Source organism: Camelus bactrianus, chromosome 16 (assembly GCF_048773025.1).
Source record: "Camelus bactrianus isolate YW-2024 breed Bactrian camel chromosome 16, ASM4877302v1, whole genome shotgun sequence".
NCBI classification, from domain to species: domain Eukaryota; kingdom Metazoa; phylum Chordata; class Mammalia; order Artiodactyla; family Camelidae; genus Camelus; species Camelus bactrianus.
This window is the reverse complement of record NC_133554.1, coordinates 31,993,787-32,016,634: the sequence shown is the minus strand read 5'-3', so window position 1 is coordinate 32,016,634 and position 22,848 is coordinate 31,993,787. Positions and strand designations below refer to the sequence as shown.

General features: G+C 55.5%; 1 protein-coding gene across 13 annotated transcripts in view; it reads right to left on the bottom strand.

Moving 5' to 3' along the window:
- Nucleotides 1–22,848, bottom strand: part of SRCIN1 (SRC kinase signaling inhibitor 1) — a 68,215-nt gene that overhangs the window by 39,148 nt on the left and 6,219 nt on the right. For 10 of the 13 annotated variants that reach the window (XR_012499491.1, XM_074342939.1, XM_074342934.1 and 7 more), the window contains exons 2-3: nt 18,271–18,333; nt 1,409–1,710 (exon numbers count right to left, since the gene is read on the bottom strand). Coding sequence is in view for 12 of the 13 variants with exons in the window: in XM_074342934.1 (XP_074199035.1) it covers nt 1,409–1,710; nt 18,271–18,333 (365 nt within the window). In the remaining variant the exon portion in view is untranslated. The remainder of the gene's footprint in view (nt 1–1,408; nt 1,711–18,270; nt 18,334–22,848) is intronic. The other 3 variants (XM_074342938.1, XM_074342932.1, XM_074342940.1) reach the window with 1 other exon arrangement.

Here is a 22,848-nt window from a genome sequence, read left to right as displayed (position 1 = left end):
CTATTCAGACCTTTTTCATCCTTCTAAGCCTAATTTATGTACCTCCTCCTCCAGGAAGCCTACCCTGATCAGGCCCATCCACCTGATCTCCTTTCTTCCAAACTGTCTTCCAACTGATTATGCCCTTTATACTTAAGTATAACCATCCTTTCACCCCATCTAATCACAAATGCCCCTGCCTCCTCCTCCTAAGCCAGAGCACACAGAGGGAATCCACTGAAAGGGATCCCTGAAGATGAGGACCAGATCATCAACCTTACCCCAGTTGGAACTCTGCTCCCGGGAGGACTCTGGAGCTGATAAAAGCTGGACAGAACTGGAAGTAACATCAGGGGCAGATAAGGTACCAGAAATGCACCAATGTGCCCTTGTTCCCTGCAGTGAGGCTAGGGAACAAGGACACATTGTGACAAGGGTGGCAAACTCTTCCCTCTTCCCAGCCACACCAGCAGTACTTGGAAAGAGGGACCAAGCAAGACAGGTGTGGGAGCAAGGACTGATATCCCAAGGCTTGATTAAAAAGATGCTGATTGGATATCACCCTCCCCTGGGTCCTTTCTCTCAGGTAGGACAATGCTTGAATCTCAACAGCCAACGTGTAGCAGCGGTCAAGGCCCCTCACCAATGTGGGACTGGGAGCAGAAGGCCAGTCCCAGAAAGAACTCTCCTGCAGACAAGAAGGTCAAACTTGGATGCAGAGATGCATCCAGGAACCCAAGTATCTGGGAGAGATTTACAAAGAAAGCATTGCATTCCATGTAGAAGGAGATAGGTTCTGGACCAGAGGCAGGAACCCTGACTCCTGTCTAAGCCTTACTGATGGCAGGAGAAAAACAAGGCACAGAGAGAGGAGTCCTCTAGCTCAAAGTCACACAGCGAGTCTTGGGGGAAGAAACAAACGGGGTAGGGGAGGGAAGAGGAGGTAAAAGGCCCCAGGAATTCTGGACTCTGTTCTTGCAGGGCTGGGGCACATCAGACCCAGCCTTCTGAAGCTCCCAAAGCCTGATCTTTCCTTAGGGGCCATATCACAGAGGTGCTGCCCCCAAGGTCTCAACTCCACCACCTGATGGACCCTCAGACTCAGAACAGTCAGTCCACAAGGCTGTCCCCTCTTCCTCCCCACCTTGGCCTCCAAGACAGCCTTCCTCTGCTCAGTCCAACAGCCTGAGTGAGAGACTGGGCTCTCTCTGCTCAGTCCCAAGCTCCAAATTCCAGGACTGCAGCCAGAGGTCTGGGGGCTGAGCCCGCACCCCTTCCTCCCCAGGCTCCCGAAAAGGCCAACCAGGGCAACTCCAGGACTTATGCTCTCCCCTCTCTGCCCCAGACACCTCTCAGAATCAGGATGAGCCAGGGAGCAGGGGAGCATAGACCCCCCCTCCCCAGCCCACAGTTGGGGGGCCCCACTCACCTGCTCCCGCATCCTGTCTTGCTGACCCCGCAGGGCTAGGGCGTGCTGGGGGTACTTGCTCTTCAGATGGTCCATGAAGGCATCGCGCTTGCGATCGGCATCGGCCTTCTGGAGCCCGCTGAGCGCCTCCAGGCTCTGGGCAGCGATCACCGTGTGCCGCCGCTCCGACGTGTGCACCAGCCCCACGTTGGAGAAGCGCCGGCCCCCGCTGCCCCCGCCGCCCCCGCCCCCCAGGGTCCGGTACTCCCGCGGGTACTCGGCATCGTCTGCAGACAGCATGGGGGGGCTGCTCCGCTCCGGATCTGCGAGACGGGAGAGGGGGGACGGCGGGGTCATGGTGCGCCCAGCCTGGGGCTGCCCATGACCCTTCGGGGTCACTGCGAGGAGGGGCAGGCCTAAGGTGGGAGGTGCCTCTTGAGGCACCTAGCGTGAGGCAGGGGCTGCCCAACCTCCTTCAGGAACAGAAGAGGCAGAAGCGAGGATGGGGTGGAAAGTGAGCCCTGAGCTCCAAGGAGGGTGGAGAGCAAGGGCAGTGTCCAGCTTCCTGCTCTTCTGCCAGTGGGTTTGGAGGGATAGTGACTGCAGATGAGGTGTTGCCCTTTGAGGCCAAGGAGAGGTTGGAAGCAGGAAGGTGCTGAGGACACCCCCTTTTTTTCCTTCCTGACACTGGTGTGAGCAGGGGAGGGAAGGGGAGTTCCCTTTTAGATGCTTCCTGGAAACTGTGGGAAAGAGCCTGCACCGTCTTTCTTTCAAGAGCATCCTCTAAGGAGAGGCAGGATGGGATGGGGGTGGGTCTAGCCTCCTCCCTCAGACTAGACTTTAGGACACATTTGTCCTAAAGGCTGGAGGTTGGCTTGGAAAGGGCCCAGCACTAGGAAACACAGGGGGAATGGGGGCAAAGATCACATTTGGGATTCCCAAAGGGATGGCGGCCCAGAGTCTGGGGCAGGGGACCCCCTTTCCCCTCCCTCCCCAGAGACAGACAGACAGACAGACAGACAGGAGAGGCTGGGCACAGAGAGGACAGTGAGAGATGGACTGGGGACAAACTCAAAGAAAGCAGACAGAACAGCTCAAGCTTTCCCTCTGGGACCTGCCCCTCCCCTCTCCCTCCCTTCAGGCTCCCTTCCCAACAAACAGACACAAGTTCAAGACCTATAAGGGACGCATGGGGGACAAAGGACAGTACAGAAGCAGAAAAAAAAGAGAAGGCCGGGGGTTGAGGTCTCCATGCAGAACTCTAAACCCGTCCCCACATGCCCACCAGCCCTGAGCTCCTGGCCTCCCCCAGGCCCAGCTCTGCTGTCTCCCACCATCCAGCCTCAGTGTTGTCTGACCCTCCCACAGCCCAGCAGGGGACAGTGGTTCCAGAGTGTCACCCATGCCAGGGGTGGGAGGAATTGCTTGGGCTTACTTGAACCTTATTCCTGGGCCTAAAACAGGTTTGCCCTCCCTCATCCCCAGACATCACCCTCATTGGGAGACAAACACAGTCTTCCTGGGGCACCCACAGCCTGACAGTCCACTAGCCTCAATGCAACACCCCCTAAGTGTAGCCCAGGTCTGGGGAACCAAGCACTATAGCAAACAGGCACCCTGACGCAGGGGTGGACTCCCAGGGTTGACAGGAGTAAAAGAGGAGGAAGCTGGGGATTCTGGGATTCCATCAGATTCCATCCAGCCCAACCCTTGTCAGTCCCCTCCCTCCACACATCCACTGTTCAGGAAGCCCCCCGCCAGGCCTCAGTCCCCTCCTGTCCACCACGGGAGGAAAGAGGCGATTCAGCCATATTCCCGGAAAAGCCACCCCTCGCCCAGCACACACACACGCACACGCACACACACACACACCTCTTTGGGCTGCGGCCGAGGCATGCAGATCTCGGGGACAGATCCCTAGAGGACCCAGCACCTCCCAACAAAGCCAAGGGAAGGATGGCTCCCGTGGACACAGAGCTCTGCAGCTTCCAAGGTGGCTGACTGACCGCCATCACCATGGCCTTCAAACTTCCCAACACATCTGTGGAGGTGAGGGGTATTACTGTGGCCCCATTTCAGAGATGGGGCTACTGAGGTCAGAGAAGTCCAGTCACAAGCACAAAGCCACAGTGAGTGGTAGAGGCCAGATTTGACCTCAATATTTATTAGGTTCACCTCATTCATTCCCACCACACCTTCCTGGCCAGAGGACAATTGTTTATTGATGGAACAATGACACCACCATCATTTCTTGTTTACCTGTCATCTCCCTACCCTGCACTGGGGCTGGGGTCCCTCCCGCCTCACTCTTGTAGGCATCTGTCCCTCTTACCACAGTCACAACCCTTGGCTGTGCTCCCCAAAGTGAGGTCCAGATACACAAGAGATGACTGTGGGAGGAACTGTTTCATAGTGTAATAGTTACACCTTTATTTGCATAAGGATTTTTTTCTTTTTCCTTTTTTTAACTTTTTTTATTGAGTTATAGTCATTTTACAATGTCGTGTCAAATAAGGATGTTTGAAAAAACTGACAAGAAGATACAATCGCTGATTTCATAAATATTGTTCCTTGGGATGGGAGTGAGATAAGGTTTCCTTTTAAGTAAATTTATTAAGTTCAAAGTGAGTTAATGAAGAACATATTGAGTTAATACAGCACAAAGGTTCCCTGATAGGGAGGAAGTTCCTGGAGCTGGCCCCTAACTGAGGCTGGGAACCCCTGGGCCATCTCGGTGGGGACCCAGTCCTAGCCCTTGAGGAGCTGGTGGCAATCTAGGGTGGCCAGTGAACATGGCCGGAAGGGAGTGACCTGATTACCACCCAGAAGAAGGAGGGCCGGGATAGGGATGCTCTGGCAGCTGGACCAGAGTCTGGGAGCTGCCTCCCATGACCCTTAAACTCCCTCGTCCACTCACCCTGTCCACCAGCTGGAGACATGCAAACTCATGGGGCACAACTGAGCAGGAGGAGCTCCTCCGTGGCCAAGTGCCCTGGACATTCCATAGTCTTCCCTTTGCTCAGGGTGGGTAGGACTCTGCCCATGGCCTCACCGCTGGAAGCCCGGCTCTAGAGCCCAGCCAGAGCCCTATCTGGGCCAGAGGGCCCACCCCTGTGCCAGACAGCCAGGCTCCTCATGCCTCCTCAGGCTCTGGACACACACAGGTGCACAGGGAAAGGTCTCCAGTTCTCAGCTTCCCTCCTACCCTTCTGCCCTCCTGGACCCAGAAGAGAGGCTCATGGGTTATGTAGGAACCTCACCTCTTTCCCTGAGCCCACTGACACCCTCCACGCCAGCCCTTCCTTCCCTGGTTCCTCAGGTCGGGGGTGGGGGGTCTCAGTGCATCTGGGGTGAGGCAGATGGTATGCCAGCAGCCTTCAAGAAGCAGAGACTGTTGGGACGTCGGGGGTCACCCAGTCCCTCCCAGGTCGATTAAAGGGGCCCAGGTGGAGCTGGCAGGGAGGGGTCCAGGCTACTAGAGTGGGGAGGAGGAGGCTCTGGACAGTGGACGTGCGTCCCCAGCCCCATAAATCTCACACAGTGCGGGGGAGGGAGGCGGTGAGGAGGGGGCTGCTGAGCAGGTCTGAACAGAGAGTGGAGCAAGGACCATCTTCTCCCCGGCTCCTCCAAGGCAGGGCTCACCCCTCAGGTGCCCAGGCACTGGCAGAGGGTGGGGTCAGGGGGTGAGGCAGGAGCTGGATTCTGGAGGGTGGCAGAGAGAGAGGAGTGGGTAGGAGAGACAATCTGCTGTCTCTGAGGGAAGGTGGAAAAGAGGGGTTTTGATTTTGAAAAGCTTTAGATACAATAGCCAAGACATGGAAGCAGCCTAAATGTCCATCAACAGATGACTGGATAAAGAAGATGTGGTATATTTATACAATGGAATACTATTCAGCCATAAAAACCGACAACATAATGCGATTTGCAGCAACATAGATGTTCCTGGAAAATGCCTTCTAAGTCAAGTAAGCCAAAAAGAGAAAGAAAAATACTATATGAGATTGCTCATATGTGAAATCTTGAAGAAAAAAACATAAATACAAGGCAGAAACAGACTCATGGACATAGAATACAGGCTTGTGGTTGCCAGGGAGGTGGGGCGTGGGAAGGGACAGAATGGGATTTCAAAATTTGTAGGTACTGACAAGCATATGTAGACTAGATAAACAAGATTATACTGTATAGCACAGGGAAATATATATAGGATCTTGTGGTAGCTCACGGCGAAGGGGACAGTGACAATGAATATATATATGTTCATGTATGGCTGAAAAATTGTGCTCTACACTGGAATTTGACACAGCATTGTAAAAGGACTATAACGCAATAAAAGTTAAATAAATAAATAAATAATAAAGGAAAAAAATTTTAAAAAAGAAAAAGAAAAAGAAAAGCTTTAGAATCTGTTTAAGAACCTTTGAGACCCTTGGCTTTATTTAACAAATAAACTATGCTCAGGGAAAGAGGTGAGGTTCCTGCGTAACCCGCAGTCCTAGCTCCCTGCTCTAAGATTTCTCCCCTCTCTGCAGGGCCCCAGTAGACTGGGGCGACTGGCCTGGGATTCTGGATTGGGGGACCATCCTGTTACCCTTGGGGGAAAAAGGCCACTGGGGGCTCAGAGTGCTCAGGAATGAATTTATGTCTGAGGCAGCCCAGGCACTTGACATCAGAATATTGGGAGAAAAAGCACCCAGGCCAGAGACACTCTGAGTTTAGAGTCAGCTCCTTCCCCGAGGGACCCTGGGTTAGCCATTCCTTTAGTTATCCATTCAGTCAACAAGCCTCTTCCCTCACAGAGCCTGAGGGCACTAATCTGTAAAATGGGGTCATGGAACCTCTAAACCCTACTCCTGGGCACTGGGTGAGAAGCCGGCAAGACAAGAAGAAAGTACATTGTTCTGAATTAAAGACATTCCTGGCACAGGGGCTGTTGGGACAGCAATCTTCCCATTACCCCTGCCTGGTCCAGCCACCGTCAAGTCCTCTAGTGGCCCTGACCCTCCCTAGACTGAGCAGCCCAGTGAAAAGCCCGAGCTAGCGAGCAGTGGGCTCTGGGCACCAGTGGCCCTGAGCAGATCAGTGCTTGCTGTTCACCAGCAGGGGGCTAGGGAGGGATCTATCTGGGCAGGGGTCTTGGGGGTAGGGAGGGAACAGAGAGACAGGCAGATGGGATAGGGAAGGCCTGAGGGTTAAGCAGGACTACGTTCTACTGGGGCAGGGACATGGAATTGGAGGACTTTAGATGGAGAGGCAGATTCAGGGAGCTCTGAAAGCAGGGGGAAAGTGGGGGAGGTCCTGGAGGGGGCCCTAGAATTGGGGTACACTGCTGGAAGGGGCGTTAGGACTGAAGGCTCCTGAGAGGTGGGGGTTGGGGGGAACCTGAAAGATAAGTTGGGGCTGGAAGGCTTGAGGTTCTCCAAGAATCCTCAATCCGCAAGGCTAAAGGTAATTTTTGAGTCAGAGATTCAGGATGCCCAGGACTGGTGAAATGAGGGGAAAGGGGAAGTGGGGAATGGGGGGCTCCAGTCACCCCCAGCTCAGCCTTCCCAGCCTGCGCAATGGGGAATTGAACTGGCCAGAGGCTGGGATGACCGGGGGCAGTGGGCGCCCCCCAGTGGCTGGCTGCGGATGAAGGCGCAGGTGCTTGGGAAGAGAGCGACACTGTTATTTGTTCCACCAATTCCAAATTCCACATTTATTTATGAGCCCGATTTATTTTTATCCTCCACTGCATTCTTTCACATTAGATCACTGTAACTCATGATGAGAATTAAGAGCTCAAGGTTTTAGTGACACTGTCTCATAAGCCATTGAGCTCCCCCCTACCTGGCGTCTTTACCCCAGATGTCACCATCTACTCTGTCCTCTGGCTGCCACTGGGTGACATCCACACATGACATCATCTTCAGAGGAAGAGAGTGTGAGAAGAGGAGAGGGGGAGGGAGAGGGAAGAAGAGAGGGGAAGGGGAGGAAGTAGAGAGAAGAACAAAGCTATGAGCTACAGAAAAGAGATGGCTCTCACTGGGGCTCGCATGGTGAGGACCTGGAGTTCAGGTCCCTGTCTCCCTCTCCCCAGAGATTGGGAGGCTGGACAAGGCCCCTCCCTTGGGGACCTGAGAAACCTCACAGTTGTGTTCCCATCTACTGCCTGAGCAGAGGTGGTGGCTGGGCACCAGCTCAGGGAACCCACAGGGTTCCTAGATCCCAGTAAGGCCCTCAAGCAGGGCAAGGGGAGGGGTGTCTAGAGATTGCTGGAAAGGTGGAGGGTCTGGCTCAGACCCCAAAGTGCCTCACACACACGCACATGCACACACAGTGGAACACAAGCAGCTCAAGGATCTGCCAGCCCCTCCATCTGCAGCCAAAGCAAGAGGAGCCCAAGTCACCCAGGAGGAGCCCCGAGGCGACTGCCACCATCGATTGTGCCTGACAACTCCATCCTGCTGAGCAGCTGCTGCCATCAGGAAGCACACTCTGCTGGGAGGTCAGAGGTCAGAGGCCAGAGGACAAAGGTCAAGCTTGGCAGAAGCTCCAGGAACCGGGATGAGGGTGAAGGGATGATCCCTTCACCCCCATCCCCACACCCTGTGAAGGAACCACTTCTCTGTCTTTGGGCGCCCCTGGCTCTGGACTCCCGGTGTGCCCGTGGCCCTCAGTCTGCTGTCTGTCTCTGGGTCCTTGGAGCAGAGACCCATCTGGGTCTGTTTTCTAAAACCATCTTTTCCGCCCCATACCACAGCAACCAAAGTCATTTTCCGGGCAATTGCCTTTCTGTAAACATTCCTGTGTAATATCCCCCCAAATTGCTAAGGCCCAGCACCCTGTCAAGTCTCCCTGTCACTCCAACCAGAGCCTCAGAGGTGGGGGTGGGTGGTGGGAGGAAGGGCGATCGAAGTGGGGAGGCAGCTGCCCTGAGGGTTAAAGACAGGGCTTCTGTCCAGCTCCTCGCATGGAACCCCCACCCCTGCGCCCTCAGGTTTCCCCACGTCCACCAACTCAGCGCCACTCCCCTGAAGGTCAGGCTTCCTCAGGAGAGCCTGTCTGGACTGAGAGGGATGGCAGAGAAGAAGAGGGAGGGGAACCCACAGAAGGGAGGCCTGGGGGGAAAGGGAGCCTACTTGAAAGCATGCGGCAACTGTTAGACAATAAAGGTGACTTCCTGGTGCCTGGGAGCACAGGGGCAAGGCCGGGCAAGCTGTCATTGTTGGGTCTCCAGGGAAGGCAGCTCACCTGTCCCCTGAGATGTGAGAGGGAGGACCCAGAAGTGGGGAGAGGCCAGGTGGAGCCCATCGCGAGTCGGGTGGACCCCTACCCAGGCAGTGCAGTGGTGCGGGGAAGGTGGGCAAGGCAAGAGGGTATCAGAGGCTGGATGGTCCTTGGCTGGTGACACTGATGCTCGCAACCCAACCCCTGGCACGGATCTACAGAGCCACTGTGGAGAAGGGCCTGGGTCGATTCTTCTCCCAGGACAGCAGGGAAACCAAGGCCCAGGGAGGATAAGGAATTAACAGATCACCATGTGGACTCCCTTCCTGGGCTGGGGGGGAGGGGGAGTGGGACTGTGGCCTGGGACCCCCTGGACTCTTCTACTCCCATGCCCAGGGTCCCTGCTACCCTCTAGCCCCCGGAGAAGCTGGGCCTGTAGACTCAGGTGAGGAGGACAGAGCCCAGGAGGGAGCCAGGAGGCAAGGTGGGTGCGGGGCACTGCCAGTCACAGCCTCATGCCGGCAGGAAAACACAAACCTATTTGCGCAGATTTAAAACCCACCCAAGGCCACTTGGTTGGTAAACGAGTCGGAATGTAATTAAAGGACCTCAGCAGGGCTGGAGAGGGAGAGCTCGCCTGCCTGGGTCTCAGCTGCTCCCAGCAGAGCTTCTCGGGCTTTCCCCAGGGAGAGGGAATCTGAGGGGGGGTGTTGGGCTCCCTGGGATAAGGTGGGCACTGCCCCTGCCAGCTCAGCCTTCTCACTGGTCTGCAGGCTGCCTCTGAGCTGCTCAGACTGGGAGCACCCCCAGGGCAGGGCCTCTTCCCTCAAACTAGGCACATCCCAGGGCAGGGCCAACATCCCCTCTGTCAGATTGGGTATACTTCCAGGGCGGAGCCTTTGTCCCCCACTTAGACTGGGGACACCCCACAGCAGGGCTCCTGTTTCCCCCCCATCAGACTAGGGGTTCACCTAACACAGAGCCTTGTCTCCCCTGTGCCTCCTCCCTGAGGGTTGGGCCTCTGTTTACCTCATTAGATCGGAAGCTCCCTCAGGGCAAGGCCCTTGTCTCCTCCCTCAGACGGGGTCCTCCTTGATGGCAGGGATACCACTGCCCCCAGACCTGGTGGTCTTGCAGGACTGAATTAGGTGGGGTGAAGAGACCCAGTAGCCACCTTGGGAGTGGGGTGGGGAGCAGGGGACAGTGAAAGATGCCAGGCTTGGCCTCACTGCCACCTCTGCCGGCTGCCCTGGTCTGCGTGGCCACGGAGAGCTTGCGACATTCTACCTGCTGCCCTCTCTCCCCAACTCCCCATGTCCACAGGCCATGCAGCCCAGCTGCCCTCTGACCCTGGCGAGGTGAGCCCCTGCTCCCAGCTCATGTCTCCCGGGAAGACAGAAGTGATGTCTCCAGACCATTCTGCTCACCCCTGCCTACATCCGCTTTCCCTCCAGCCAAATGCCTTTCCCAGGAAGGAAATCAAGGCTCAGAGAGCAAACCTGACCCAGTCCCACAGGAGCTGGAAACAGCCAGAAATGGAACCTAGGCATCTTGGCCCCCTGGGGACAAGGACTTATCCACCATTCAATGCCACTTCCTGGAAAGACAATGCCAGGGGAGCCCTTCTCCAGGCCCCAGGCCCCAGGGGGCCGTAGACTAACAACCTCCTTAGGAGGAATCAGCAGCAAGGTGGAACGTGCCATGCAGAACCCCAAAGAGAGAAGAGCCGTGGGTCATACCCCAGCTGCACCCCCAGGTGCCCACCTCAGCCCAGTGGGATGCTCACCAACAGGAATCAGGCTCCCCACATGGCGTCTGGACCATACGCCTCAGCTAAGAGCCCCACTCCTTGCAAAAGGGCCAACAAGTCAGTCCCTTGCCCAGAATTTCGGAGATACAATCCTCCCTCTTCTCCCTGCACCTCTCCCCCGCAGAAAGCAAAGCCATGGCATTACCAAAAATCGCTCACTTTGGGGGCAAGTAAGCGCTGTTCAAACCCAGCTGTGCCACTAACTAGCTGTGAGACCTTGAGCAGGTCAGTGGCCTCTCTGAGCCTCAGTCCTTTCATTTGTTTAAAAAAAAAAAAAGCTATTAACACTCAGACAGGCGTGCAGATTGTGCACTGCATGAAGGCACTGGCCCAGGGAGCAAGTGGGGGGACAGTTCCTTCCTGATCTGCCCCGTTGCCTGATTTCCTTTCACTCCATTGTCAGAGTTTTATGAAACCCAGGATGGTAGGGTTTGGATTTTTAGCTACTAATGAAGATCTGGCTAATTGGCTTCCCCAGGAAGGGTGGGGGCGGAGATGCGGGGGGGGAGCATGTCACCCCTAGTCTGAAGCCATCGCTGGAAAAGCTGGGAACAGCCCTGGCGTGTGCCCACACGGCACCGCGCTAACAAGCTAGCTCCTGCATGGCATCTCCACCATCACGCGCCCAGGGAAGGTGTCCTGTCAGCTCCACATCTCCTTGGAGAGGCAGTGGAGAGGAACACAGGCCGGGAGGCTGGGAAGGGAGGGAGGCAGACGCCTGTCCTCCAAGCTCTGCCACTGCTCTGGGGAGGCTACCAGAGCTCCTTCTCTCTCGGGGAGCACTCGAGCCTCAGGGTGCTATGGCCAGGGTGGCGGGTGTGGGCAAAAGGGCCTTTACCACACCCCTAAAGCTACCTCGTGTTGAAAGCATCCCAGAGGGAGGCATCCTGTTCCCAGGGGGAGGGACCCCAATCTGTTGGAAGTGAGTGGTAGAAACCCCATCCATCACCCATCTCCCCACAGGGAAGTGTTGTGAACCCCCAGTATTCATCAAGGGCCTCATCAACATTGGACAGGAGCCTCAGCGCTGCTGGACCCCTCCACATCCTCCTCCAAGACACCGCCCACCCTTCATGGGGTCAGGTTCTCTTAAGGAGGCCTTTCCCAGCCCACAACCCTGACACCCAGACAGCTCCCTTGGCCACCAGAACAATCAGGGTCCTGGTGCCTCCAGACTCCAAGCCCAGGCACACATTTCTGCTGATCACACCTCTATGGTCATGCCTGTGCAGCATGGCACATGCCCACATGCCCAGCACAGGCTCACAGACGTGTGCCCACTCACAACCGGCCTCCCCTGCACCCACTACAGGCATCTACACCCAGAGGGACACACCTGTGCCCCGCTGGGACTGGTTTGCCTTAGAGACGCCACCCTCACTCACCACTCTACCATCTTAGATGCCACGTGGGCAGACAGGGCACTGTGCCCATGCGCACACATCATGAACATTTAGGACCCCACAACAGATTGCATGCATTTAGGGGCTCCCTCAAATGCCAGCTCGATGCATCTCCAGCTTGGGGGTGAACGACAGTAGGGACCCCATTTGCCCAACTTGAGTCTAGCTAACCGCCTTCTCAGAGAGGCAACTTCTTCAGCCCCTGTCCTACTTTGCCAAGTTCAGTCTCCTTCTTGAAGTGTTGACCTTCTGTCTTGAAATAAAGGCCACTCCACTCTGACCAATGTTCATCCAATCAGGCAATGCTAAGGACTGAGATACTCCTCCTGGACCTGGCACCCCAGGTCTTGTCTCCCTCTACAGGTGCTCAGCCTCCTACACCAGGGTGAGGGGCCGGTGGGCCTTGGACCCACTTCCACCTGTTGCTTGAGATTGACGGATAGGGCTGCTGGGCTCCAAGGTTCAGCCCTAACCTCCCAGGTTAATTACTCTACTGCCCTGCAAGCCAACCGAGAACAAACAGCCAGATCCAAACAGCCGAATCGGCATCCCATTATGTTCTCTCCCTAGGGATGCCGAGATGAGTACCAGGAGAGACTCTGGAGGAGGGAAGAGGGGGTGGAGTCCCAAGAAGGCAGAAGGAGACTCAGCGAGTTTCCTGCCTGACCTCTGGGTCCAGACTGACCTGAGAAGGCTGATCAGACTCCAGGGGCATCTTTTGGAAGTTCTCCCTGTGGTCTAACCTGAACCGTCCTACCAGAGCAGGATCTGGGAAGGTGGAGCACAGGCTGGAAGGCAGGAGAGAAATAAAGTTTCCCCTTTCATCTGCAAAAGACTCAAAGACTCCAATCTTCTGGTCTTAGTTAAATCCACCCATCCATCTGGAGTGATAAGATTTAAACTCAGCACCAGGCTTGCTGGGTGCCGTGGAAAGTATGGACCAGCCACGAATGACAGCACTCCTGCTAATGCCCCGACTCAGGACAGTCTACAGGCGGCTCTGACAGCCACTGTTCATTCAGTTCTTAGAGTCATTTTGTGAGGTTGCTCTCTCCCATTTCACAGGAGAGAAAGCAGAGGTTCAGGAAGGGGTGACTTGTCCAAGGTCACAGTTGGTAAGCGGAGAAGCCTGGTCTCAACAGCGGGTGTTCTCAGCCCAGATCCCCCTCTTCTCCTCTACACCCTGTTGTCCCTGAGGAAGACACTGATTCTGCCACCAAGGCATCCCTGAGTCCTCATCTAAGCCACTGGGCCAGAACCCCTCACGTCCCCTCAGTCTGTTCGACTCCCTGAGAAGGGGACACTCAAACAGTCCCCCTCCCTGGTGAAGCACAGAGATCCTCAACCCCATCTTCTTTGGGGAGAACTGACACCACAAGAGTAGGGACTCTTCCCCAGGGCAGGGCTGAGAGAGGTGAAGGAGGGGCAGGGAGCAGAGCTGCCCCAGGGCCACAGAAGCCCAGGCTAGGAAGGGGGTCCCACCTTTCCACTGCCCTCCTCTCACACCTTAGCTTGGCACAGAGCCCTCCCAGCCCCTGCCACAGGCTGTGCCGAGACAGAACTTCAAGTCCTCCCTATTACAGGAATGCCATCCAGCCAGGGCTTGGATACCTCCAGAAATAGAGCTTATTACATCTAAAACACCAATCATCTTGTGGGTTTCTTCCTTATAATGAGCCAGAGTCCATGCCTATGGCCCTCAAAGCGGCCTAGGGGGCAGGTCATGACCTCTCCCTTCAGGCTAGGATGGAGGATGGAGACTCCTGAACCTGAATCTTCTCTCCTGAGCCCAGTGCCTCAAGTCCTTCTTTCTGTGGCCTGGCTTCAGCCCCGGGCCATCTTGCACTGCCCTCTGTTGGCTCAGCCCCATGTCATCACCACCCCTTTTAGTTGATGGCCCTCAAAACTGCTCCAGGGAGGTCCGGATGAGGGCTGAGCAGCCCAGGTGACCTCTCTCTGCTTCTGCTCCCACCAGCCCTCCTCCCGCCCCCAGTATGTATGCCGGGGGAAACAAAAGCCCAGGGCGCACCCAGCCTTGTTCTGGGACCAGAACGTTATCTTTCTTGCCTCTTGCTCCTAATTCTCAGGCCTCCTCTGACCTTGGGTCTTGGGGGCCAACTTGACGACTCCTGCCTGGGATAAATGACTCTCCTGGCCAGGTCAGCTCAACCCGCTTGTTCCTTCTAGGCACTTCCATCTGCCCTCTACTGCCTGGCCTTGCTAGTGTGATTCGAGGAGTCTGCTCTGCCTCTTAGCCCCTTGCTAGCAACTAGGCCCCTCACAGTCCCGGCAAGGCATATCCCAGCTCTGGGCACCAAAGTGTAGGCCCAGGAGCCTGGGGGTGCGGGGGGCGCCTGCTCTGCCTGTAAGTCTCTGGTTAATGGCCTGAGGCTCTTGGTGCCCTGTCCGGCAGCCAGCCATCTCAGGGGTATGACCAGCCACTTAGGACTGGAAAACCACAGCCCACACACTAACATCTGATGCATATTAACCACACAGTGCTTCCTCCTTGTTAACCTACTTCCTCCTCCCCAGACTCTGCCCACTGCCAGAGGGCCCCAGGATTGAGAGGAGAGGCTCATTCACCCCCAGCTGCTTCCCAGCACCCTGCCCCATATCTGCATCCCATGCTTGCTCAGTGGCTAATTCTGGCATCTCATCAGACAGTAATTATGGGGGAATCAGCAGTGCTGTCATCTCTGCAGCTCGGCACCTGTCACCATGCCACCCTCCCCAGGCTGCTGGGATGGGACCGGAAGCTGAGGGAGGAGGGGTGTGCTGGGGTGAGGGGCTTCTGCTCTCTCCCCACCTCTGCCGCCCTCACCTCCTTCACCCTTACCTCTGTATAGGTGTGCAATGCATGGCAACCAAGTGGCCACTAGCCACACAAGTGCTCCCTGTTACCCAGGCCAGGTCCCAAAAGCATGTGTCCTGTGTCACATGTACGCACGCTCATGCCCAAACAGCAGGAAGGATACAGCAAGCCAAGGCTCAAGTGTGACTTTCCCATAAGTGTGACCTTGAACAAGTCTTTTTTACTTCTCTGGAGGTCAGCTTCCCTAATGGCAAAATGAGGAAAATAGTGCTTCCCTTGGGAAGGGGGAAGAAATAAATACATACAGTATCTAGCACAGCACCAGACACATGTGTGATCATGTATTCATTCAACAAACAATTAGTACACACTTACTCTGCACTGGGCAATACAGGGGATGCAAAGATAAACGAATTGCAGTTTAGCAAAGATCACACTGGGGACACATTGGGGTGTGGGCATTTTGTTTGGCTGGTGGTGTTTTGTTTCATTTCTTTGAATTTCAGTGCCTTTAGGGAACAGAGTCACACATACCACAGACCTCACCGTTCCCTACTGTCTCATCCACTGCTTCACTTATTTCTGGCCCCTGAAAGCACTGAGTTTGTTGCTCCAAGAGCAAAAGTGAACTAGTTGGCTCAGTCATGTCTAGAACCAAAGCCAGGAGAGATTTGACAGCACAATGGGAGTCCAGAGGGGCGAGCCTAGAGGTGCTGAAGGAGGAGCAGAAGTGGGAGGTGACAAAGGGAGGGTGTTCCTGGAAGGAGCGATGCAGAAGCAAAGGCTCACAGAGGGAAAGGGCAGGCCTACTGGGAGCTGATGACATCGTCATCATCTGATGAGACAGAGACATCTTGGGGGTCCTTCCTAGTGTTGGATCTCCAGATCCTGGGCTGCAGCACCTCCCACTCCTCCAGAACATTCCCCAGGCTGGTCTTGTTGGTGGACCTATGATATAAGACCATGTTCCCTTGCCTCACAGGCAGCATCTGCTGTCACAACCAAGTCATTTAGTCACTTCCCTGGCCCCCGTAGTCTTTATCCCCCACCCCGAGGTGGAGAGGAACTCTGGCTGGAACCAAAAGGAGGTCTGCAAATGGGAACTCTCTAACCTCCAGTCCCCCTCCTAACCCTCCAGTCCAGGGTCTGGGAGTCTCTGAGACTCCCCCAGGGGTGGAACCAGGAATGAGGTAGGAGGAGGGAAGTGAGGATAAACCACAGAGTCGATTCTCAGAGGCATGAATCATAGAGGAGCCCTGCTTTCGGGAGCACAGAAAGTGAGGCAAAGTCATAGCACTCTACACACAGCATGAGGGATTGAGGCTAGACTTGAGAACAGCTTCAGGTGGAAGGCAACATGGAAGGAGGGGGAGTAGGGCTGCAGCTGCCACGATGGATTGTCTGTGTGACCTTGGGCATGTTAGTTAACCCCCCTGGTCTGTCACCTCCTTGGTGAAAGAGACACTACAGCATTGAGCTCATAGGACAGCTGTGAGGATGAAATGAATGAACACACGTATGGCGCTTAACCCAGCCTATGGCTTGTATATTTTTGAGTAAACATTCAATAAATATTGGTCATTAGTATTTTCATTATTACCAGGCATGATTTTTTTTCTGAAACTCACTAATGACTAAATGAGCCCCCCATACCTTGCCAGCCCCCCCCCCCCCCCCCCCCCCGCTCTCTTGAAAGAGTCACAGAGGGAGGTGGAGGTCTCTTCTAACTGAAACCAGAGTCAACAGGGAGGGGCTGACCCCACTGGCTCCACCTCCATGGAGGCTTCTGGCCCCAGACAGAGGATGCCTCTCCCACTGAACTCAGAAATTCTACTAACCCTCAAAACCCCCCACATCAATTCCACTCTGGGTGGTAAAGCAGGACAGAGGTTGCTCCTGCTCTTTACAGATGTCGATAGTAAATCTTGGAAGGGATTGAGCTCTCTGCCTCACGGAATATTCCAGAAGAGGGTAGGTGAAGGAGGAGGGCGTTCAGGCCCCCTCCTCGATTCCCTGCCCCTGAGCCTCGGCCCCTCTGCTGTTTGTGCGGGGAAGGGGAGGGTGGCTGGCATGACCAGGATGGGGTGGCAGGGAAGGGCTGCAGCTTCAAGTCGCTCCAGCCTTCTCCTGCCAGCAGCCACGGATGGGGGAGGAAGGGGAGCAGTATCGTTGCTCTTTTAGGAAAACGGTAATTTTAATTAAGAGGCAGACAAACGAGCGCTCTGCAGATTGTCTCCGAGCAAAGTTATTAAAAAGCCATCAAGGCGGCGGCAGCCACAGTGGCAAGGAGGGCTGCCTCCCCCATCTGCCCACCCGGATTGGGGCTGGAGCATCCTTAAGAGAGCTGGAGAAGAGCTGGAGGATGCGGAGCCTGCAAACAGCCAAGATAAGGATTCCGCAGCCCCTCACCCGAGGGGGCGGTCTGAGCAGCATTCAGCCAGCACCCAGGGCCCAGCCTGCCCAGCCCCAGGGAGGGGCTGCAGTAAGGGACCCAGCTATCGGGCAGCCCCTGCCGTGGGCCAGGCTCCGGTCCGGCTGCTGCTCTTCCTGTACTCTTCTCAACAAGCCGCTGTTTTACAGACAAGGACACTGAAGCTCAGAGATAGAAAATGGTTTTTCCAAGGCCACACAGCTGGGAAATGGCTTAAGTGAGCAATTGAACCCAGGTCAGGCTGACTCTCAAGTCCAGTGCTCCGGGCTGGGCACAGAACCGGGAGGTGGGCTCCCAGAGGCCCTATGAAGTGGTCCCAGCTCTGGCCCAAAAATGCTGCCCACAGTCCCCAGGGGCTTGGGGCCTTAGTCTCTGCTTTCTTGGTGGGGACACATTATGAGAGGAGAGCCATCGGGCAGGGACACTCTACAGGGACATGACATGCAGAGCAGCTGCCAGCAGGGGGAGCAGGGGCGGACAGGGCATCAGCGGACAGAGGGTCACAGCCCTCTCCAGCCAGCTCGCCAGGCCACAGCCCGAGGCCCCACAGCTGGTGAATTCAGCCAATTCCTTAACTTCCATCTGCTCACCACTTAAGCAACGAAAGAACCTTATCTGTCTTGATCACTGTTGGACTCTGAGCCTAACCCAGTGCCTGGCACTGAGAAGGTGTTCAATAAACCTTTAAATCTTTATTCAATGAATGGATGGATGAATGAATAAACGATTGAATAAATGAAATGAGATCACAGGTTTATAAGTGTCTGTAAACTAAACAAAGCTGTACTGAGGTTGATGTGGTCTCATCTTCTCCCATCCCCCACCCTCTAGCCGATGCTGGAAGATAGGCTTCCCCCATAAGAAGGGTCCCTTGCTCCTGCCCTCTGCCCAGGCCGCCAGTCCCCTCAACAGAGGGCTCCTGCCTCCTCCCTCCTCCCCAGCCCCCCATACACGGAGCTTTGCAGCCAGAACACACATGTACATGCACACGCACACTAACTCACATGCACACACGTGCACACACAGACACATTCTCTGCCAGGCAGGGTGCCCTCCCCAGAGTCAGGTGTCTGCTGCCCCCTCCCCTGGCAAAGGCCTGGGCCCACCAGGGATAGCCCCCTCCCCCATTTCTGGCCTTCTAGGCTGGGGACAGGCATCTGGCTACGGAGCAGTGGGAGGCAGGATGGTGGGGAAAGGCCCCCCTCCTGGCTTACCAACCTGGAGACTTTAAACAGAGGGAACAGAGTCCTGGAGGCTTCCCTCCCGCTGCACGCTGGAGCCCTGGGTGAGGGACAGGAAAGGAGGAAAGTCGTGAATGAATGCCCAGAGGAGAGCCGGAGGAGAGGAGCTGGAGAGAGGAAGGGGCCGGGGCAGGGCTCCCTAGGGGGATGGGCCTGGGCGGGGGCCTTGGGCCAAAGGGGCAGAGGGAACAAGGACAGAGCAAGGCAGAGCCTCAGAAGCTGTCCCTTTGGGGGTCACTGAGAGCTGGGTGACAGGCAGGATAGAGACTGGGCGTTGCAGGAACAGCAGGGGCTGAAGGGGCAGAGACACGGGTGGGAGACAGACACAAGGACAGACAGCACGACAACACAGAAAACATGGGGTCTCCATAGTGGGGTCCCCAGGACAGACAGCCAATAATTCAGACCTGGTTCTCCTCCCAGAAACAGGGGCAGCCTCTTTACTGGGGGCCCACACAAGATCCCCAACGACAGCACCTTGGGGGCCCATCTGCCTCCCCCAGCCAAGGTCACCACATTCTGGAAGGCTGGAGGGTTCAGACCCTGCCGTCATCGCTCTGCTGACAAATCCCTCCCAACCTAGGAAACCCCCTTTGGCTCCACTCACCCCCTAGCCCTGAGGAAGGGTTCCTCCTCCGCTTGCAACAGAGGAAACAGAGGTACTTCACACCCAACCCACATGCACACACTCTCACTGTGACGGGGGTTGTGAAGGAAAACGGTGCCCCTGCCCAAACTGCCCGCAGCCCGATACCTAGACCCACCCCACACCCACCCCATCCTAAGACTGCCAGGGTAGGCCCCCCTCAGCTGTCCATCATGCTGCCTCCCTCCCACTCTGCAGGAAGTCCTCCTAACTGTGCTCCTCCGTGGTGCAGCCATGCCCATCTACTGCCTTCCATCCCAGGGAACGCAGCATTAAGACCCTCCCTGCCGAGAAAGCTGTGGCCCAGGCACCCTCTCAGGCACAGCCCTCACTTGGCTGGCTCAGACCCATCCACACCCACATCATGTCTGGCTGCATGCATTCTCAGAGCCCCCTGCCAATCTCATGGTTCCAATTTTCCCACCGATTACCCAAGACTCCAGGCATCCTGGGGAGAAGCAGCTGCTGTGCCCAGATGTTGGGACCATGACTGGGGGAAGCAATCAAGAATGTTCACTAACTTCTCTAGCCCCACAGGGCTTCCTGGACAAGGCAGTAGGGGTTGGGGGTGGGGCATGGAAGGGGCTGATGGCCAGAGGGGCACAGAGTGAGGATAGGAAGACTCAGGAAACCCAGCTTGCTTCTCACCACCAGCCTTAAGTGGCAGCTCCAGGGGCTCAGCCTCGGATAGGCTGAGGTGAGAATCTGGTTTTTAGATAAGACCCAAGAGGTGTTTTCATGTACATCCAAGAGAATGGTACCCCATTCACTCATGCAATTGGACAGTGAGGAGGAGGATGAAGACAAAGACATTACTATTTACTGAAGGTTCACAATGTGCCAGAAACTCTGCCTAAATTATCTCATTAATCCTGGTACCCACCTTATGAGGAAACCACTGTTATCGGCCCCAACTTACAGATGAGGAAACTGAGCAACAGAGAGGTGAAATGACTTGCCCAAAACCACACAGCAAGCGAGTGTCAGGCCTAGGATGTGAGCCCAAACCTGTCTGACTCCAGAGCATGAGCTCTCGACCCCTGAGCAAAACTGCTTCCCATCCATTTTCCCTAGTCTTTGGCAGTCTCCCATTCAGTGCCCTCTGGGAAGTTCTGCCTAAAGTCTAACCTCTTGCTAGCTCCAGCATTAACTAGTTTTTAAGGACAATAAGTGGAGGAGAAGGCTTCGCTTCAGTCTCTTTCTGCCTCATCCTAGGAGTGGGAAGCAGGTCATTCTAACCGTAGGCTGCAGATGGACCAGGGATCAGGAGAGGGGGATGAGCCATTGGGTTCAGGAGAAGTGAGTTCAGGATCTCCTGAGCTTTATCTTCAAGTGACTTCTGGCTCTCTGGGAGCACCTTTCCTACTCTCCCACCTCCATCATGGAAGAGGCTCCAGGAAGCCCCTCAAAGGCCTATTCTTGTTTTAATATCTGGAAATCCTCTAAGCACCCAGGATAGGAGGAGCCTAAAAAGTCAGAGGGCCCAAATCCAGAGTCATTGTCAGTCCTAAGGGCCCCAGCTTTTCCTCAGAATCCCAGTTTCAACTTAGAAGGAGGTTGGGACAAGAATGGGGACTCATCAGGCCAGCCTGGCCACTGGATGGGGGCAGAGTAGGCAGAGGACAGCCCAGGAGAGGAGGCAGAGAGGCCCGGATGTGTCTTCAAGGCCTTCAGTGAGCTGTGGAATGCCTTTCCAATGACCTGGGATCGTTAATTCTTCCCCAATGAGGCAGATGCTGGTGTCTGGGGTGTTGCCACAGATGCCTGCTGTGTCTGCAATTATCAGATGCCCGGGGGTCTACACACACACCCTCCACCTCCTATCCGGTCCACAGACATCTCCAGCTAGGTCTGATCCATAGGGGTCTCTAGTTCTGGGAATGCCCCTGTGGGATGCTGGGTCTGGGGTCTCCAGCCTGCTCTGTGGCTGGGGTGGAACAGAAACCAGTGTGCTAGGATGGGAAGGTTTGCCGAGGGTAAGGCCAGCGTGTGAAAACCCAACTCCTTCCCAATCTTAACGCTACTCCATACCAGGATATGCAGGCAACTGGGCCAGGTGGCCGAGGCTACCAGGAACCAGGAAGAGGTGTGGGGGAGATGAGCCACCAGCTGGTAGCGCCTCCGCAGAAGAAAATATGGACTGGATTCTAGTCCCCGGCTGGAACGGAGTGCGGCAAAGCCTTTTTTTTCTGGAGTGGGAGGAAAACTGCAAGTAGCTGAATTCGATAGCCCCTTCCTTATCCATCCTCTGGGCTGAGAGGACAGATTTAGGCAAGGTGTGCCTTCGGAGCAGGAGGGACTGTTTGTAAGGCGCGCACGCGTGTGTGTGCGTGCGCGTGCGCACACCAATATTCTTTCGGGCCAAATCTCCATTTTTTTCTAGTTTAGCTGGAGCTAGGAAGTATCCTTCCCACTCGCTGTGTGGCGAGGCATGTATTATCTCAGGGGAGAGGAGGTGTGGAGAATCTGTGACAGTGGAAAGGACCTTAGAGATTCTCTAGTTCCACTCTCTTCTCACACCAAGGACACCAAAGACCAGAGGAGGCACCTAACTTGCCCAAGGTCACACAGCAGTAGGGGAGGCAGGCAACCTGACAACAGTCCAATGCTTGCTATTTACACTGCACTTTACCTCTCTGCCCCAGGAATCAAAGAGTGACTTCCCTGCCCTCTTCTTTTCCTCAGCAGCCCTGAACCCCTCATCATCACGGGCCCCTACACTCTGCCAAGCACCACAGCCACAAGAGATTAGACTCTACCAAGCTCTTTAGGATGGCCCAAAGGTCATGCCAACCAGTCCCCTGCTCCTGGGTACAATACTAACCTACTCACGTTCATATGCACCTATCATGGAGGTAAAACATGCACAAACACCACCTTGGCGTGACCACCCTTTAGGGACTGGGAGGTTTCCTTCCCATCTAACCTCCACTCCTCCTGCTGCAGTGGGGGCCTGTTTCCCCTCCAGCTGTCCTGTGCAAAGTCAGGGGAAGGGGGAGAAGAACAGGTTTCCCGGCCTCCAAACCCTTCTGTTTGCCCACCTGCAGCAGAGGGTGGGGACAGGGTGTCCCAGGGTGGGTGGGCCCCGAGCTCATTGCCTGCGTGGGGTGTGAGGGTTGCGGTGAAGCAGCAGCCTGAGTGTGGGAGAAACAGCTCTTCTGGGAACTGTCCTTCTGACTCCTCATCCCCTGCAAAATCCGACATCTCAGGATTAGGGGAGGGTCTTCTCTGAGTTCAGAGACAGCCACTGTCTCCCTGATAACCTTTATTGAGTGTTTATTATGTGCCAGGTACTGTGCTGGACATTTTCATCTATTATTTCATCTAAGCTTCACAATTGCATGGTCAGAAACTAATCTGTCCCCTGGGTCAGTTCCTCCGTAAGACTAAATCTAACCTTAATTCCTCTTGCTGCATTTCCTCTGGCCCAGTCTCCCTGGGTGGTAGAGGGCATTTTTGTTCCTGTCTTCAGAAATCCTCACCCTACTCAGTGGCCCCACCTTATCTTCACCAGGCTGCCAACCTCTACCCAAGGCTTGCCCCGTGGGATGGGCATCATGGTGGTGAAAGGAATCGAGGCAGGTTGGGGCATGAGATCCAGGGCACTGGCCTGTGCCAGACTCAAAGCGTAGCCCAGGTGGCAGGGAAGGAGGCCCTGGGGGTCATCCCTGTGAGATCAGGTTGGGCTGATGGAGCTGGGGGCCAAACTGAGGGCAGGGGTCCTTACGGGAGCATGAGGCCTCACCTATGGTGTGGTGACCAGGCAGGGCCCAGAGATGTAATGATTTGGTTCTCTCTCAGTGACCAACTCTCAGTTCCAACACACACATACCCAGAGCCCAGGGCCTGAGCAAAGTGGGCAGGCGCACAAGAGGGCAGGACTTGCCCTGGGCTGTGGGAGGCAGCTGA